Source organism: Myotis myotis, unplaced genomic scaffold, assembly GCF_014108235.1.
Source record: "Myotis myotis isolate mMyoMyo1 unplaced genomic scaffold, mMyoMyo1.p scaffold_m19_p_11, whole genome shotgun sequence".
Classification (NCBI taxonomy): Eukaryota; Metazoa; Chordata; class Mammalia; order Chiroptera; family Vespertilionidae; genus Myotis; species Myotis myotis.
The window spans coordinates 36821599-36838992 of record NW_023416315.1 but is presented as its reverse complement, the minus strand read 5'-3'; the positions used below and the strand labels follow the sequence as shown (position 1 = coordinate 36838992).

The window sequence follows — 17394 nt, the reverse complement described above, 5'->3', positions numbered from 1 at the left end:
GGTTCCTGTATATGGATGAAATTATTTGAGTCTCTGAAAAGAAGAACAGGGATCTGCCTGGTTAATAGCAATTTTGGACACTATATGCCTAAATCAATGTTTTGTCCCTCCAATCTGGAGTAGTACATAGTAAGACTGGTGTCCTGCTAAGTATTGCTCCCCTGTAGTTATTGGTTAAGGATGCATTTTATCCAACATTTGCTGCTGCACACTACCATGTTTAAGGGAAGGACACACTAGAAGTGATGATTCCTTCCCATTACCCTATCAAAGATCTGATGGGTGTTTCCTGCAGAAAAAAAGGAATACATTTTCCCCCTCAATCATTTGGGTAAAGGTTTTTCAAAATATGTTTTATTGATTTCAGAGAGAGGAAGGGAGAGGGAGAGAGAGATATAAACTTCAACGAGGAGGGAGAGAATCACGGATTGGCTGCCTCCTGCACACCCTTGATCCCAGTAGAGGGTGTGCAGGAGGCAGCCAATCTGTGATTCTCTCCCTCCTACACGCCTTCTACTGGGATCAAGCCTGCAACCCTGGCATGTTGCCCTGACCAGGAATTGAACTAGCGACCTCCTGGTTCCTGGGTTGATGTTCACATGAGCCACACCGGCCGGGCTAGGTAAAGATTTTTTATTATCCCAGAACAGAAGTGATGGAAGTAATTTTTATGGCAACAGACCCTCTTTTGTTAAAGTGGGTTTGCATTCTTTTGGGTTCCAGGCCACTAGACTCTAAGTTCCATCTGGGCAGGGATTTTGTCTGTTTTGCTCACTATTGTATCTTCAGTGAAAGTTGAACTGTTTTAAATTTTGATTATGTCATTTATGTACTTTTATCTTTTTCCTTCTTGTTATTTCATTTTATAATTATATAATCCATTTATAGTTTTCTCCACAGGGCTAAATATAGTAACATTTTACAATTTACTAAAGACAGTAAAACTAATGATTTGTGAATAATTTGAATTAATTTAATAGAGAATAACAGTTTAAAAACTTGAACATTAGTGTTGAGCCTTTCTCTTATAATGAACTTTTTTTTAAAAGAGTTTAAATAAGATTTTAGAGTGTTCCAAGGCATGTAAAATTCTATTCAGAATCATACTGGTTTATTTACATTTTAAAACACTTAACTATGTAAAAAATTTTCTACAGGATGGTTTTAAATTACTAACCTAGTCATTTTAAACCTAATTTTATTTTCTAAAACTCAAATTTCAGATAATTCAGGACCATATATATTATAAACACTAGCATCTGGTTATAGTCAACATCTACCAGAAAAGTTAATGTAGAATTTCTTTAGGATGTCTGGTTCAGAAAAATGTCATGCTGTATTTATAGTAGTCTGTATAAATAAGTGCTGTAAACTTGAATTCTTTCCTCCCATGAACCAGTGCTAGTAGAAAAGGCAATTAGCTTTTTTTCTATATTTGGCATAAATTATTCTCACCTAAAGGTATGCAAAAAATGAATGATGTGCAGAATCATACAATTTTAGAGATGGAGCCCCTATAATCTAGACTTATTTTTAGAATCTTGATTATATTCTGTAAAAACGTGATTGTATTTTTATGGAGGGACATTATTATTAAGTTTTAGGTGCCTTACTATTCCTGCAGTAGCCTTATTTGTTAATTTTTGCCATGCATCCCACTGAGAGATCTAACTCCTTACTCCAATTTGCTACATAAGAATGAAAATAAATTGAGATCTTAAGAATATTTTTTGATGCATTTGATTTTTGAAAAGAAGGCTTTAAATAAGATGCACAACCTGTTACAACTAATATTTTTACAACATGAGAAATTCACTTTTCATTCAGTAGGCTAATGCCTTCTGGTAACATTTTGAGAAAAATATCAAACTGACTACATTTTAATTTTAAAGATTAGTTTGTCAACCCTCCTTTCTCAGTTCTGCTACGGTCTGCCTGAGGACAGACAGAGTTTGCTTCTGCAGCAATTCAGTTATCTTACCACTGTTCCTTTCTCCCATCCTTTGAGAAACACATTTCAAGGTGTATATTTAAATACATGATCAATCATTTGGGAGCAATCATTTTTCTTTGAATGGTTACTTTAACTTTTAGGTACTTAATTGGAGTATAGTTTTGCCCTGGGTTGTAAATTACTCGAGGGACAGGTTTCTCAACCTATGTTCTATGATTTTTAAAAGTCTTTGTTTTGGGGAGCTGTCTTGTGCATTGCAGGATGCTTAGCAGTGTTCTGGGCCTCTACCCACTAGATGCCAGTGGCACCTTCTCCCCCCATTTTTGACAACTAAAAATATCTCCGGACATTGCCAGATGTGCTCTGGGGGCCAAAATTCTAGTTGAGAACCACACACGTGTCTCTCCTAATTGAATATTATGTTAAAAAACACGCCACCCCAATAATTTTTTACTGAATTGAAATAGTAACTTTATTTCAAGGCCTTATTGTACGGTGTTGAAATGGTAACTTTTATTTTCCAGCTTTTGTGTATAACAAATACGTGAAGATATGAAGAGGACAGCTAGTGTAATCCAAGTATACCTAAGAGTTGGTTTTGTTTATCTATTAAATCAGTTTTTGATCCCATGCTTATTTTTCCATTTGTGTCTGTTACAGAGTTATAGGCCCTAAGTTTCAGTTCTTTTCTTCTGTAAAATGGAGATGATATCTATTTCATAGTTTTGTTGTGAGGATCAAATTTCTTGGTTAGTATATAATAGGCTAAGCCCAGCTGAAAATCAAATGCCTTTGGTGGATTTACTTTGGTGGTACCCTTCCCACACTTTAACATTTGCTTTGGTGGCTTACCAGTGCTGCCAGCATCTAGCTCAGTGGTTCTCAACCTTCCTAATGCCGCAGCCCTTTAATACAGTTCCTCATGTTGTGGTGACCCCCAATTTCATTGTTACAAATTGAACATAATTAAAACATAGTGATTAATCATAAAACTATATGTAATTATATATGTGTTTTCCAATGGTCTTAGGCGACCCCTGTGAAAGGGTCATTCGACCCCTAAAGGGGTCGCGACCCACAGGTTGAGAACCGCTGATCTAGGTATTAGGGAATTATGGGTTCCCCTTTGATTAGCACATTTCTAGCCCATCAGGGCTGCATCTGGATGACCTGTGATAGGAAGTAGAAATCAGGAGTAATCCATGGACTCTTGCAAGTGCTCTGATGGGCTCCTGACAATCAAGTAGATAGGGCTCAGAGTCATTGGCCAAGCAACTAGGAGTTTAGAATCATTAAGAGCCATTCGAAATGAGGGAAATAAATATATATATTCATGGCTAGTGAAGTTTGAAGAATCTGGTTAGATATAAGGTGGCTAGAAGAGTGTACATGACATACGGCTCCCTCCTTCAGTAGGCCATGTTGCCCAGCTAGCTAGAGGGGAGGATAGGAGGCAGAATGACTTCGCAGAAAAGCGGTGCTCCTAGCCACATAGGGCACATGGCCCTTCAGGTTTTATGGATACATCAGGCGGGTAGCAAATTATTTGATTATAAGACAAACAGAAGACCCTTATAATTAAATCACTCATTTAATGAATGATATATCCTATTAACCTTTGTATGCTAGAGACATCATATTTAGCATTTAGTTACTAAATGTACTATTCAGAGGGTACAAAATTTTAACAGTTCCACAAATGTTAATATCAAAGACTATTTTCAGATATTAAATTCCATACTTTCTTCTAAAGACAATCTAACTTCTAAAGTTACTCCGTTTTTCTTTGTAAGTTTGATAATTATCTCTACTTTTAAATGAAAGGTGTTTTTTCCTTTAATTTTACTTTCTTTTTTGTTTCTGTTGCTAAATTCCACTCATAATGAATATTTGTAGCAAGCAACAGGGGGTGAAGTTATATATCATTTAAGTTGAGTCTTCTGGTGTAGCTACTCAATATTGACGGTGTATTGTGAGCAACACTTACGAATATCTTCTGTACTTAGTAGGTCTTTGAAGTTGAAGTTTTTCTACTTGTCTTATCCATTGGTTTACCTTAAAATATATAATCATAGTACCCAGGGTTTTTTAAAAATTCTATATGCTATTCTTTAAAAGATTGTAACTATTTTAATCAGGAAGAAATTAATCAAACTCCAGAGTAATTACATTTTAAATAACTCATTGGTAGAAATAACACATGTTTCAGAGACTTTGGGGGAAATTAAAATAAATTATTCTGAGTTTCTGCCTTCTGTTGATATAACAGATAACATTTCAAAATATGAAGATAAACAGTAATATTTGTTAAGAGAGCAATATTCTTGTATTGTTCTGAGTTTAGTTGTATGTAATGTTATTGTTCATAAAAATACACAAGTTTCACTGATGTCGTCAGTGTTGCACGTAGCAAGTGGACAAAAATTGTGAATTGGTGAATTAGAAATGCAGCATGAGAAGAGAATTTTTCTTTTTGAACAGAACTCTCTTTACCCTTGGCCTGAATTTCTTTAAGATAACAATACTGCCTTTCAGAATTCAGCCTTTTTCTGACGACTAAATGCAAATTAAAATCATATCAGCATATTACATACCAAATACCTCATGCTAAATTTTATGTTAAATTTAAAATGGGAATCATCCATATGTTAATATCTGAATTAAGCACATCAAGACTAATTTTATACTTTTAAATGTGGGAATTACAATAGAGCATTCTTTTACAAGGTTAAGTTTTAGATTATCTTACAGGTCAAAGTATCTGAAAAATTTTGGCAAGTGTGGTCTTGTTCAGAGTGAGTATGAATTTCTTTTTATATGAAAGTCCTGACAGATTGTGGTCTATCTGTGAACTACTGATTGTAGGGGGAAATACATATGGTATTTATTTATTTTATTTTCTTTAAACTGAGCAATCAAGTTAAATCCTATGGTAATGTTTCAGAAGTAATCACAATATATGTGTTTGTATCCTTACATCTTTATTTTCTATGTAACTAACAAGCTGATTATAACATTTATATGGAAGCTCAAAAAACCTAGGATAACCACAACTGTTTTAATTACCTATTGCTTATGAACCCAAATAGTTGCTACTCTTTGTAAAACACAGTATTCTTCATTAAAACTTTAGAAGAAATATAGGATATATTCTGTGTCACAAAACTAGAACTTTAACTCTGCAACACAGCAGGTCATAAAAGAAAATATGGATTTTATAAAATTAATAAACTTTTTCTCTTAAAAAATCCATTAGGGAACACAAAGACAAGATTGGTGGAAAACATTTACAAAACATTTGTCAGACAAAGGACTTGTGTCCAGAACATATGTAGTAAGTACTCTTTCAATTTAATAATAAGAAGACAACCCAATTAAAAAAGAAAGAGTAGACAACTGTTGGACACTTGAATGATTAGCACATAAAAAGATTGCCAGCATCATTTGTTATCAGAGAAATGCAAATTAAAATCACATTTTCATTGTAGAATGGGGAGCATATGGAGCAACTGGAAATTGTATGCATTGCTGTACGGTATAACTACTTTGGTAGACATTTTGGCAATTGCTTAAAAAGTTAAACATACATGTACCCTATAAGCCAGCCACTGCATTCCTAGTTATTTATAGAAGAGAAATGATAACATATGGCCATACAACGAGTTGTACATGAATGTTTATACCTATTGGATTTGTATTAGTCAAATCTGGAAACAACCCAAATGTCAACAACAGGTGAAAGGATAAACAAACAGCGTCTGCCCATATAGTGGACTTACTATTCAGCAGTGAAAAGGTGCCCACTGCTGATAAATGCAATGCTATGGGTGGGAGTCTTAAAATAATTACACTTAAAGCAGCCAGACAAAGAATACTTATTATATAATCCTATTTATATAGCGTTCCAGAAAGCCCAAATGAATCTGTAATGACAGAGGTAGATTAGTGTTAGCTTGGCAACAGTGGTAGATTGAGGGATGGATTAAAAAGAGTTGCAGCCCTAGCCAGTTTGGCTCAGTGGATAGAGCTTTGGCCTGCGGACTGAAGGGTCCCAGGTTCGATTCTGGCCAAGGGCACATGCCTGGGTTGCGGGCTCGATCCCCAGTCGGGGGCATACAGGAGGCAGCCAATCATTGTTTCTCTCTCATCATTGATGTTTCTATCTCTCTCCCTCTTTCTTCCTCTCTGAAATCAATAAAGAAATATTTTTTTAAAAAAGAGTTGCAGGGTGGTTCTTGGGGCTGGTAGAAATGTTTGTTATATTGATTGTAATAATGATTTCATGGGTGTATATAGGTCAAAACTCACCAAATTGTGCATTTTACATATATGTGGGTCAATTAAATCTCAATAAACTTGGAAAAGGAAGACAATTTTCAATTAAATACTTCATTATTTTTTAGGATATTCAATTTCTAAGTTTGGCTTTATCATACAAAAAGCACTATTTTTATTTGCTTCATGTATTTATGATTGTAGCCTCAAGAATGATTTGCCTATATGTTTACTTTTAGGCCCATCTAGTCCCATATATTTAGATTTGGGGATAACATAAAAGTAATTTAATTTCAATTGGCCTCACTTCCCTCCACTATAAATTTAGGGTTGTATCAGATCACTAAAGATTCTTCTATTGAAATTCTATCATTGTGATTGTGAATAAATCAGTCTTTGGGATGCAGAATCACCTCATCAGAGAACACTGTAGAGAGATCAGGAACGACTAATCATAGAGGTCATGTTAATTTTTTCAGATAGTATTTGAATAATTTTAGACCAATCTGCTAATGCAGAGTTGAACAACCAAAAAACTGCCCAAAGCTAAAACCTAGTCTTTGTCTGGATGAGCTAGTACTTATAATCAGGAGTATAAATGAAATATAAGAAAAAATAATTGATTATATAAAAATGAATTCATATTGCTTACTATGTATTTGGAATGATTTAGAAGAGCAATCTCCTGGTTTGCTCAAGGAAATTTTGAAATTAATGCAGAAATTTTATGACTATACTAGAGGCCCAGTGCACGATTAAATCGTGCGCAGTTAGGATCCCTAGGCCTAGCTGCAATCAGGGCCACGTCCACCGCCCAGCGTCGCTCCTCCGCCTCCATGGCCCCTGCCCCGCCTCCACCGCCCCGCGACATCCACTCTTGCTCCCCCGCCCCGCCCCGCCACGTTCCTCCACCGCAGCCGCCCCACAAAGCTCTCGGCTGACAGCCCCCAACTCACGAGGCGCCTCGGCCTCAGCCACTGCCGCCACGCTCCTTGGCCTCACTGCCCTGCAAAGCTCCATACTCACAGCCCGCCCCGCTCCGCTGCCTCACGCCCACCGCCCCTGCCCCGCACGCCTCTGCTTCAGCCACCCTGGAAGCTCCAGGCTCACAGCCCCCTGCCCCGCGAGGCTCCTCAGCCTCCGCAGGCCGCCCCGCCAGCCCTGAGAGCCGGACCGGTGCGGTCCTTGGGTCATTTGGGCTCACAGCTCCCTCCTCCCGCCGCCGCACCGTGCGTGGCCGGGGCCCCACAGCTCCCACTCCCTCAGCTCCCTAGCCTGCTGTTCGGTCGTCTGTCCGGTCGTGACGGCACCTGGCTTTTTATATATCTTAGGATATTCAATGCCATTGCACATCTCACTATGCAGTAATCTAGATAAGTTTTTCTTAGAATTCATGTGACGGGACAAGTACTAGATAACCTTAGAGATGGGGAAAGAAGAGAGTTCACCTGGCTAAGAATATGGAGCATGGGTGAAGAGAATCAAGAAAAGGGGTCTTTTGCTAATGTTAAGAAAAATAATGCTTTCCACTGCCCTTAGAATATGCTTATGTTTTACTCTAATATACTTGTCACATAAAGAACATCCTGTTTAATACCTACAAATGTCATAGACAGACGTTCCCCGGGACAGAAATGAAACACCTATAGAAGTCGTCTGTATCAGGCCTGCGCTGATACAATAGCCCTCTTTGAGCGGAGCCTGAAGCAGGAAGATAGCTTTACTGACCAAACGTTGTGGTTTCACTCTTTAGGCCATGCTTGGACAAACAACGAGGTCAGTGTGAACAGTCTATTTGCGGGTTGGTCTCAGAAGAAATTCTCAGAGGTTATTTTTAAAAAAGCCAAGGAAAACAGAGCTCCTGTTTTTGGTGTGTATGTCACAACTGAGCCTCTCTGTTTGAAGAGCTTCGTTTCATATTTTTTGCCTCTTGGAGTGTAAGCTATAGACTATATCCTAGACACTGTAGCATTGATAAAATGTTAATGTACAGAGGCCCTGTGTGTTTTCTGCACCACATACTTTCCTCGCTTACACTGCTTTGCCACAAACCTTTTTCACAGGGTGAGGAAGTGTTTCACAGATGGCCAAGCCAGATTTTAAAAGACGGTGTGAAAACATCAGTTGAAATTTATTATTGTTATTATTATATTTGTTGTTAGTAACTCCTACATGAATGGAACTTTCTAGTATTCTGGAAATGTAAGCAGGTTTTGAGTCCATTGGAACTAGGCCAGATTTTGATTTAGAAAATATAAATCATGAAAAAAATTAGGAAAATTATGATTGAGATAATCGGTATCAGGCAATAGCTTATGTTGTTAAAATTCTAAGCAATTTGACAGAATGCATACTAAAATGATAATCAGCTGTTCAATTATCAGTGAATAAACGGAGCCCAAAGGCCTGTTTAGTCTTAAGAAATTACAGAAGTTATGTGTGTAAAGTGAAATAGGTTGTTTTCCTCTTAATAAGTTCAGTAAAGTACAATTAGGTATAGCAGACTTTTTAACACTCTACTGCTGAAATTATTATAATTAATTTTTAAGTGAGAGTTTTCTTAAGTCTCAGGGAAGAAAAACATATTTGGAAGCATGACATTTTTATCCTACTTATTAGTTATTTGCTTTTGGGAAAGTTATTTAGACATGTGTTTGATTTCTTATTTCTGGTGAATATTTTACTGAATCAGAGCTAACATAATTACCATAGTAGTTGTTTATTTGCTGTATTGTGATTGTTACATGTCCTATAATTTTTGTTACAGTTTTAAAGTGACAGTCGGCCTATCCTAAGCATCGTGGCTGGTATAGGAACTGGGGAGACTATGGTCACGATAGTGCAGGAGTAGCGCCACAGTCATATGTCCCTTCTCAGACTCTTCTTTATTTCCTATCTCTGACTCTGTCCTTTAGTTAGAATTTTAAGTTTCTTTAGGGAACACTTTAGGTTTCTTCTATGCTGTCCACAGTGTCTAGCCCTGTGCTGGAGCTCTTTTTCCAAGTGTCATGCTTTAGTGTTCAAATCCAACGGAGTATTGGGCAGATGTTTGAGAGCATCAATTTCCTCATCTGTGAAATAGAGATAATAGCATATGTCTCAAGACAAGTGGTCAGATCCAAGTGAGATAATATTTAGAAAATGTGTTTTCCAAATAAAAGCGTTATTCAGATGTTATTTACCTTAACTCAGTGTTGAGTCAGTAAATTGAATTGAACTGTTAACCTTTTTGCAACTAGTGGTACTCTAGATAGCCGGTAGGTGCTATTCCACTTAAGTTCCCCTACCGTAGTTGGAGGAAAAACTGTATATTTTAATATGTTTCATTGAAAACATTTGTTTTTAATTTCACAGATTGAGATTAGGGAATGAGGCTGGCATATACTTCTAGATACTCAATTTCCTAGAGGCAAATACTTTGTACTCAGACTAGCAGAGTTCTCTTGTCCAAGTGTCAGGTCTGAACTTCTTATTATTGTAATGACAACAAAAGAGAGAAGGTGGCAACCCAAAGGACAAAGAATAATTCTGGATGTCTACCTACGTTGTTGGCCGATCCAACAACGAAATAGTAAAATTTGGTAAGTCAGACCCACTTAAACTCTTATCTTTCCTTTAGAATGTAAAAAATATGTGTTTTATTTACTTCCAGTTTATCCAAGAGTGGTTTTCCAGATATTTAACAATAAGTATGGCATAGGCACCAAATTGTTAGGGTTGGAACAGTGTACTGGGGGACACCCTGTTCTACTAGCGATTTAGGTCTTTAGTTGTGGAATTGTGGGAATTTAGGGTAGGTTCAGGCCAAGGGGACTGGGCTTGTGTGGGAGGGTGCCGGGGTCCAACCCCAGCAGGTCCAGGGGTCCCCAAAGGTGTGGACGGAGTCGGCGAAGAAGGAAGGACACGGAGACAGTGTTCAGTTGATCAGCAGCCTAGCCAGGATCTCCAGCCAGGATCTCCAGCCAAGTTCTGGTCTGGATCTCCAGAGAGGTTCTGCTTTGGATCTCCAGCCAGGTTCTGTGTCCATGTTGTCTTGCTAGGTTCTCCAGCCAGGTTCAGTCACCAGGTTCTAGTCAGGTTCTCTTGCCAATTTTTGTAGTCAGGTTCAGTCCAGGATCTTTTGCCATGTTCTCTCCAGCAAAGTTCTTCTGTCTGTAGGTTCTGTGTTCTAAGCTCTGTACTCTAAGTTCTGTCTTCCCACCGCCCTGGCTCTTACCAACACCTGGGGAGACTTTGTACATTCTTTTCATTTGGCGTTTCTTTACGTTCCTGATTTTATTCTCAATATATTTTTGCTAAACACCAAAAATTTTAAAAAAAAAAAAAAAAAAAAATAAAAAAAAAATAAAAAAAAGAGAACATGGCTACAGAACCTGGCTGGAGAACCTGGACAGAACCTGGCTGGAGAACCTAGCAAGGGAACATGGCTACAGAACCTGGCTGGAGATCCTGAACCAGAACTTCGCTGGAGATCCAGACCAGAACTTGGCTGGAGATTCTGGCTAGAGATCCTGGCTAGGCTGCTGATCAACTGAACTCTGTCTCCATGTCATTCCTTCTTCGCCAACTCCGTCCACACCTTTGGGGACCCCTGGACCCGCTGGGGTTGGACTCCGGCATAGGGCAGGGCTGCTGGCCAAGTAGGACAGAAATCTGTATGTAACTATTGAATATTTTCCTGAATATGTATATCCAAATGGGATTCATTATACCTAATTTTAAATTTAATTGTACAGTACTTGTTCTTCTTTAATCAGCTGTGGATGATAGTTGCAGGTATTACTTAATATGACAATAGTTGCCTTTTAAAGAAGGTATATGTAAAATGTTAGTTTTCTCAGAAATTATATTGTTATTTATTAAAGCTATTTAAAGAAACCTTATTTTGAATTCCTTCATAAAATGATTTTAATTTAACTTATATAATATTGAACTTTTATTTGTTACGTTGGTCATAAAAGTGGTTCTAAGAAAGCATAGATAATATAGTTTTAGAAGGTATAATTTATATGTATTCAAAGATTTGGGAAAAGAACCAGAATGGTCCAATTCATGTGTGGCCAGTCACCCAGCTGGTAAATGTCAGAGCCAGAACGTCTGATGCGTTTCCTGTTATTCTACTGTACCTTGTTTGTATCAGAAGCAGTGACACTCTCTCCTCTGTCTTCTTCAGATCAGTTTGGCAGCAATTATGATATATGGCCTTTCAGATATGTAGCATGAAAGATACTGTTTCCATTTGAAATATGGGGTAACTGAGGTCCAGTATTCCTCGGTTCCTGATCTGTTTAATTTCTCTGTTCACACTTGTCACTTTCCCTGCATAGCCAGCCAAAGGTATCCTCTATATTCTCTTGGTCGGTTAAAGTCACAGTGAGAGTTAATAGACGGCGCAGATCTATGGACTCCTCAAATATGCATGTTGTGGGCTGTATGACTAGGAAGAGAAAATTTGTTACTTGCATTTTTGCTAAGGCATACTCATTTTTGTTTGTTTTGTTGGTAATGGAATGAAAAAAAAAAGTGATTCAGGGAAACAAGCTCACTCAGAAGATTTACTCCACAAACTCACTTTAGGATTAGCAGAACAGATTGAATCCCTTCCCCATTCTACCCATACCGAAATCTTATCCCTTAAGACACAAACCAAGTGATACCTCTTTCTCTTGAGAGTATATATGACCTAAAATGGGAAATTGGGCTGAAGAACAACAAAATGGGGAAAATCTGAACCTAGAAGTTCTGTTTTTAAGGAGAATCTTTATTTTTTTTAAAATATATTTTATTGAGTTTTTACAGAGAGGGAGGGAGAGAGATAGAGAGTTAGAAACATCGATGAGAGAGAAACATCGATGAGAGAGAAACATCGATCAGCTGCCTCCTGCACATCTCCCACTGGGGATGTGCCCGCAACCCAGGTACATGCCCTTGACCGGAATCGAACCTGGGACCCTTCAGTCCGCAGGCCGACGCTCTATCCACTGAGCCAAACCGGTTCCGGCAAGAATCTTTATTTTTAAGTGTATAGCCTGCATTACCTGGAAAATTGTCATGATCTAATCAGACTGAGTTCTTTTAGTACTCTTAAGAAAAATCTGCTTTTATTGCAAAATATAGCATACACAAAAGTGTATAAAAATTGTGCATTATGTAAAATTATGAATAATTATAAAATTAACACCCATGTACCCACCTCCCACATGACTCAATAGAATATTTTCATTACCTCAGAAGTCGTTCTAGTTTTAGGTAACCACTGTCTCTGACTTTAATGATAATAAGCACTTCATTGTTTTTCAAATGAAATTATTTTTTAACTTTTATATGTATTTCTAAGAGTTCACTTTACTCTTTACTTTTTCCTATTTTTAAGTACATATTCAAGTCCTTTGTTCACTTTTTTATTCTGCGGGCTACGTTTTTTTATCAGTTTGTGGAATTTCTGCATAGCTTTTGACTGGAAACCTATTGTTACTTATATGGTTACAGTGCCTTGTTTCACTCTCTACCATGTCTTTTTTTTTTTTTATTCCAAAGATTCATTCTTTATTTTGATACAATAAAATAAACCCTTCAACCTCTAAAGAATGTCACTTTTTTTCATATTGTTATAGAGCAAACTTACAGAATATCTTCTAACAGCTCCAAGGATATCACATATGCTTTTGGAAAAAGTCATTACTATTTGGATTCAAACACACATCAGTGTGGAGGAAGGAATAATTATCTCCCTCTTCTGATTTTTCCATAATTTTTTCTAAATCATCACAGGAAAGCTAGTGGTTAGGATGTCACATAATTATGCCTGAATCTGCTAAGGGAGGTGAAACCAGACATCTGAATCCAGCTAAATATAAAAACGTGACCTTTTATTGCTCTTCTCTCCTGCTTCTGGAGTAGGAAGGTTCTACTTTATATCCCCATGGGCCAGCAGTAGGCTTGAGTTATGTGTAGGTGCCTTTTGGTTATAGTTGCAAAAGAAGCCATTAAATTCTTGAGGGTTTGACATCTCCTGGAAAGAAGTAAGCTAGAGGCAGACTGCTACTGTGGATTTGCTTAGATGGAAAACATTTACACTAGTAGTCCCGTGGATGTGCTGTAAACATTGAAATAACCAGGCCTGTACTAGTCAGCAAGCTCAGTCAGTGAATCAGGATACCATCCCCAGAACTTTAAGTGGCACATCTGAAGTTCTCACCGTGGAGTTGTGGCTTCGGCTCCATCAACTATGGTTGGCTTCTCTGATTTTATTGCCTATCAGTCTTTACCAGCTGTAGCAGCCACTGCTTGGTAAAACTTTGCCACGAAGTCTGGCTCACTGACCTCCAGCTGCCTGACAAATTCATTGCACTCCTCCTCAGCCCAACCTCGAAACCACTGATCCCAAAGACGTAGTTGGCACTCAAAGATACAAGGTGGTCGGTTGGCTCCAGACACACTAAGCTGCTCCAGACCTTCTAGCAATGGCTGTAATTTTCCTGGCACTGCTTTAGTTACCAGGTCTTGTAGGAAACGTTCACGCTGGGGACCTGGCCAACTGGCAAACCAGTGAAGAATACACTTCATTTCCTGGGAAGTGATGTAAGACATTGGGGGAAGGGAAGAGTTAATAGAATTGCCTGGCACCAAGGGTAAGAGAGAAGGGAAGGATAGCTGCATCGAAGATGATTCCAGTGGCATCCTCCCCTTTCCTCTCACAGGGCACCGAGAGACCATCAGAGTACTTAGGCTCCAACTATCGCCACCGCTTCCATGTTTCCTGAAAACCCTAAGCAAGGCCCTCTACCATGTCTTTTCACTCTTTATTATGTTTTTTGTTGAACAACCATTTATTATTTTTAATTTAGTCATGTTTATCAATTATTTCCTTTATGGTTAAAGCTTTTAGCATACTGTTTTTTTAAAAAAAATATTTGTATTGATTTCAGAGAGGGAGAAGGGGAGAGAGAGAGAAACATCAATGATGAGAGAGAATCATTGATCGGCTGCCTCCCGCATGCCCCACACCGGAGATTGAGCCCGCAACCCGGGCATGTGCCCTTGACCAGAATCGAACCCGGGACCTTTCAGTCCGCAGGTCAACGCTCTATCCACTGAGCCAAGCCGGCTAGGGCAGCATACTGTTTAAGAAATATTTTCCTCTCCCAAGATTATGGACCCATTCTCCTATATTTAAAAAGCTTTATAGTTTGTCTCTTACACTAAGGCCTGAAAATTTACTTGAAATTTTTTTTTTTTTTAAGTTCTTTTGGGGGGGGGGGTGGTATGAGGGAAGGATTCAATTTAATTGCCCCCCCATCCCCCATGGATATGTAATTGTCCCAACATTGTTTATTGAAAAGACTTTCCTTTCTGGACTTTCATGAAGTGCTACTTTTGTCCTAAATCAACTCTTTGTATATTATGGATCTGTTTCTAAGTTCTTTAGTGTGTCCTAGTTGTCTTTTGTGTTTGTGTTGTTGTACCAATACTGTGCTATCTTTTATTTATTTTAATTTAGAGAGGGAGAGGGATGGGAAGGAATGGAGGGGGAGAGAGACATTGATTTGTTGTCTCACTTATTTATGCATTCATTGGTTGCTTTGTCTGTGTGCCCTGACCGGGGATTGAACCTTCAACCTTGGTGTATCCAAACGATGCTCTAGCCAACTGAACTGCCCAGTTATAATAATTCATATCCGATAGAATTTTTCATTTTATTCTTCTGCAAGATTGCCTTGTTTTTTCTTGGCCTTTTGCATTTACATTTTACAATTAGCTAGTCAGTTTCCACACAGACTGTTGTAATTTTAGGCTGTGATTACATTGACTTTATAGAACAATCTGAGGAAAAGTTGACCCTTTAATCCATATAAATGGTGTATCTATTTACTTATCTGTCTTAAATGTCTCAATAAAATTTTATAAACTTAGATGTTTATGTCTCTTCTTAGATGGATTTCTATTTAGCAATGTTTCTGATGAACAAAATTAAAATAAAAACTAGTATATATAGCAGCAACAAACAAAATAAAAATTTAAAAGATAAAATTTACAAAAACATTTGTTCTAAATACAGGCAGTCCTCAGATTACGTTGGACTCGACTTACGTTGTTTCGTGGTTATGTCGCCATCTCCCACTTATTTATAAAAAAACCAAAAAGTTCCGTCATTTCGACATATGTACATATGTGCTTTATGTTTTTTATTACTTATTTACCACAAGTAAAGGTTAGGAATTGTAATCTTTCTTTTAAATGTTTTTTACTGTTTCACTTCATTACTGCTCTATCTGTGCTTCATGTGAGTGAGATAGGTGCTTATGTTGGTGGGTTCCGACTTATGGTGATAATTGTGTTACGTCGCCGTAGGAACGGATCTCCCACGTAACCCGAGGACCTACTGTATATTTCAACTTAAGGTTTAAATTTACCACCTTATTTGGTGCTTTCAACTCCTAAAGTTTGTGCTATTTGATTCTACCAAGATAGTAGTGTGCCACTTACCCACCAGTTTTGTACAGTTGTATCAATTAATCAGAATTATGATATATTCTAACTTGAGAAGTAAGAGGTATTTTATTTTACAGTGTTAATGGCATTACTATATATTCTTACAAATAATCACTTACTCCTTCTAACAGTCTACAAGTGCCGCATTTTGGTTCCTGTTGTATAGCAGATGAAACTTAAATGTAGGGATGTTAATTAGTTTGCCCATTGTCACAGGGCTAGAGAGTTGTGAGCACCTTGATCTGAACCAGGTTGTGTCTAGCACCAATGTCCATGATGTTTTCACTTTTAAAAAATGTTTTTATTGATCTGAGAAAAAGAGGAAGGGAGAGAAAGATAGAAACACCCATGAGAGAGAAACATGTATGGGCTGCCTCCTGCACACAGCCCACTGGGGATTGCAACTGGGGCATGTGCCCTAACCGGGATTCAAACCAATGACGTCTTGGTGCGTAGGTTGACACTCAACCATTGAGTCACACCGGCTGGGCGATGTTTTCACTTTTAACATTTTATCACATAGCAGTGACTCCAGAAGAGCATAGCATTTCAGAATAGGATGGTAATTGATTATGATAATTAGAAAGCTGAAGCATCAAAACACTAATTAATATTCATTTTATGTTGTTTCACTAAGCAAGAGAGAAGATAATGCATTTTGGGAAGATTTCCATTCAATACATTAACATAAAAGTTTAAATAAGCTTGTTGAGCTTTATGATTCAAATTAATTCAAATTTTTTTTTCCTGTAGAAGGTAAGACGTATAAAGCATAAATATAGTACTCATTAATGTTATCTGTTAATGTAGAAACATGTTTTATAGTTAAGAACTCCACTTTTTACATAAAGCTCAATTCTTTAGGATAGAAAAATGTGAAACTTTAGCTTATATTTATATATCTTTTCTCCTTCTGTCAGTGGCTGCCACCTTGCCAAATCCGTGGGAGTTTTATGATCTGTTATCCTCTGAGATCTGTGGATTCATTTAACATTTTGCTGTGATTTTATTGGTTTTGGAATGAAGAACTAAAATCTGACTATAGTTCACTATTCATATAACAAGATTTAAGGATGCTTAGTTTTTAAAAGTTCCTTTGGTCCCATTAGATTTATTTCTGTTTGACTAATGAGTAGATGGAGGGAAAACATTCAAACAGTGCATATGGTTTCTAGAGGTTGTTTTAATAAAAAAAAAAAAAAATCAGGTCTAGTCAATGAAAGCTTTCAGAAAATGATTTTATGAAAAACTCACATTCTTTTAAATCAAGAGCAGTTTCCCCTCTCCCCCCACCAAACCTAAAAGTCAGTCGGACCACTTTTTTTTTCCTTATTCTCTGTCTTCATTTTTGTCAGTTTCTTTAAAATATGTCTTAGCTGTGTGGAGACTTGCCTGAGAGCTGTTTCCTGCTGAGGTAGAGGTCAGTAAAATGATAGCTGGAAAAACTCCATATTGTCTACCATGAGGGCTAGGATAGAATAAAAGAAAATTTAGTAAATGCTGTTGTCATTTACAAGGCGTCACGATATAGATTTAAACCATTGCAATCAACTATTTATTTAATTATTAGAATAGTGTGGAAGTTTAAGTTTAAAAGTGTGTATAAACTTAAGGGAATTTTAAATGGAACAAGTAGAATAGAAAAATTAGTGTATTGCATAATAAAACCAAGT

At 37.5% G+C, this 17394-nt stretch overlaps 2 protein-coding genes across 10 annotated transcripts in view; one reads left to right on the top strand and one right to left on the bottom strand.

Moving 5' to 3' along the window:
- The window catches only part of PPP1R9A (protein phosphatase 1 regulatory subunit 9A), a 269341-nt gene that overhangs the window by 88651 nt on the left and 163296 nt on the right, over positions 1–17394 (top strand). The gene's annotated exons all lie outside the window — the stretch shown is intronic.
- LOC118666206 (uncharacterized protein C14orf119 homolog) lies at positions 13486–14002 on the bottom strand. Its single transcript, XM_036328143.1, has one exon. It carries the CDS (start codon positions 13943–13945, stop codon positions 13487–13489), a length of 459 nt encoding a protein of 152 aa, XP_036184036.1. The 5' UTR covers positions 13946–14002; the 3' UTR covers position 13486.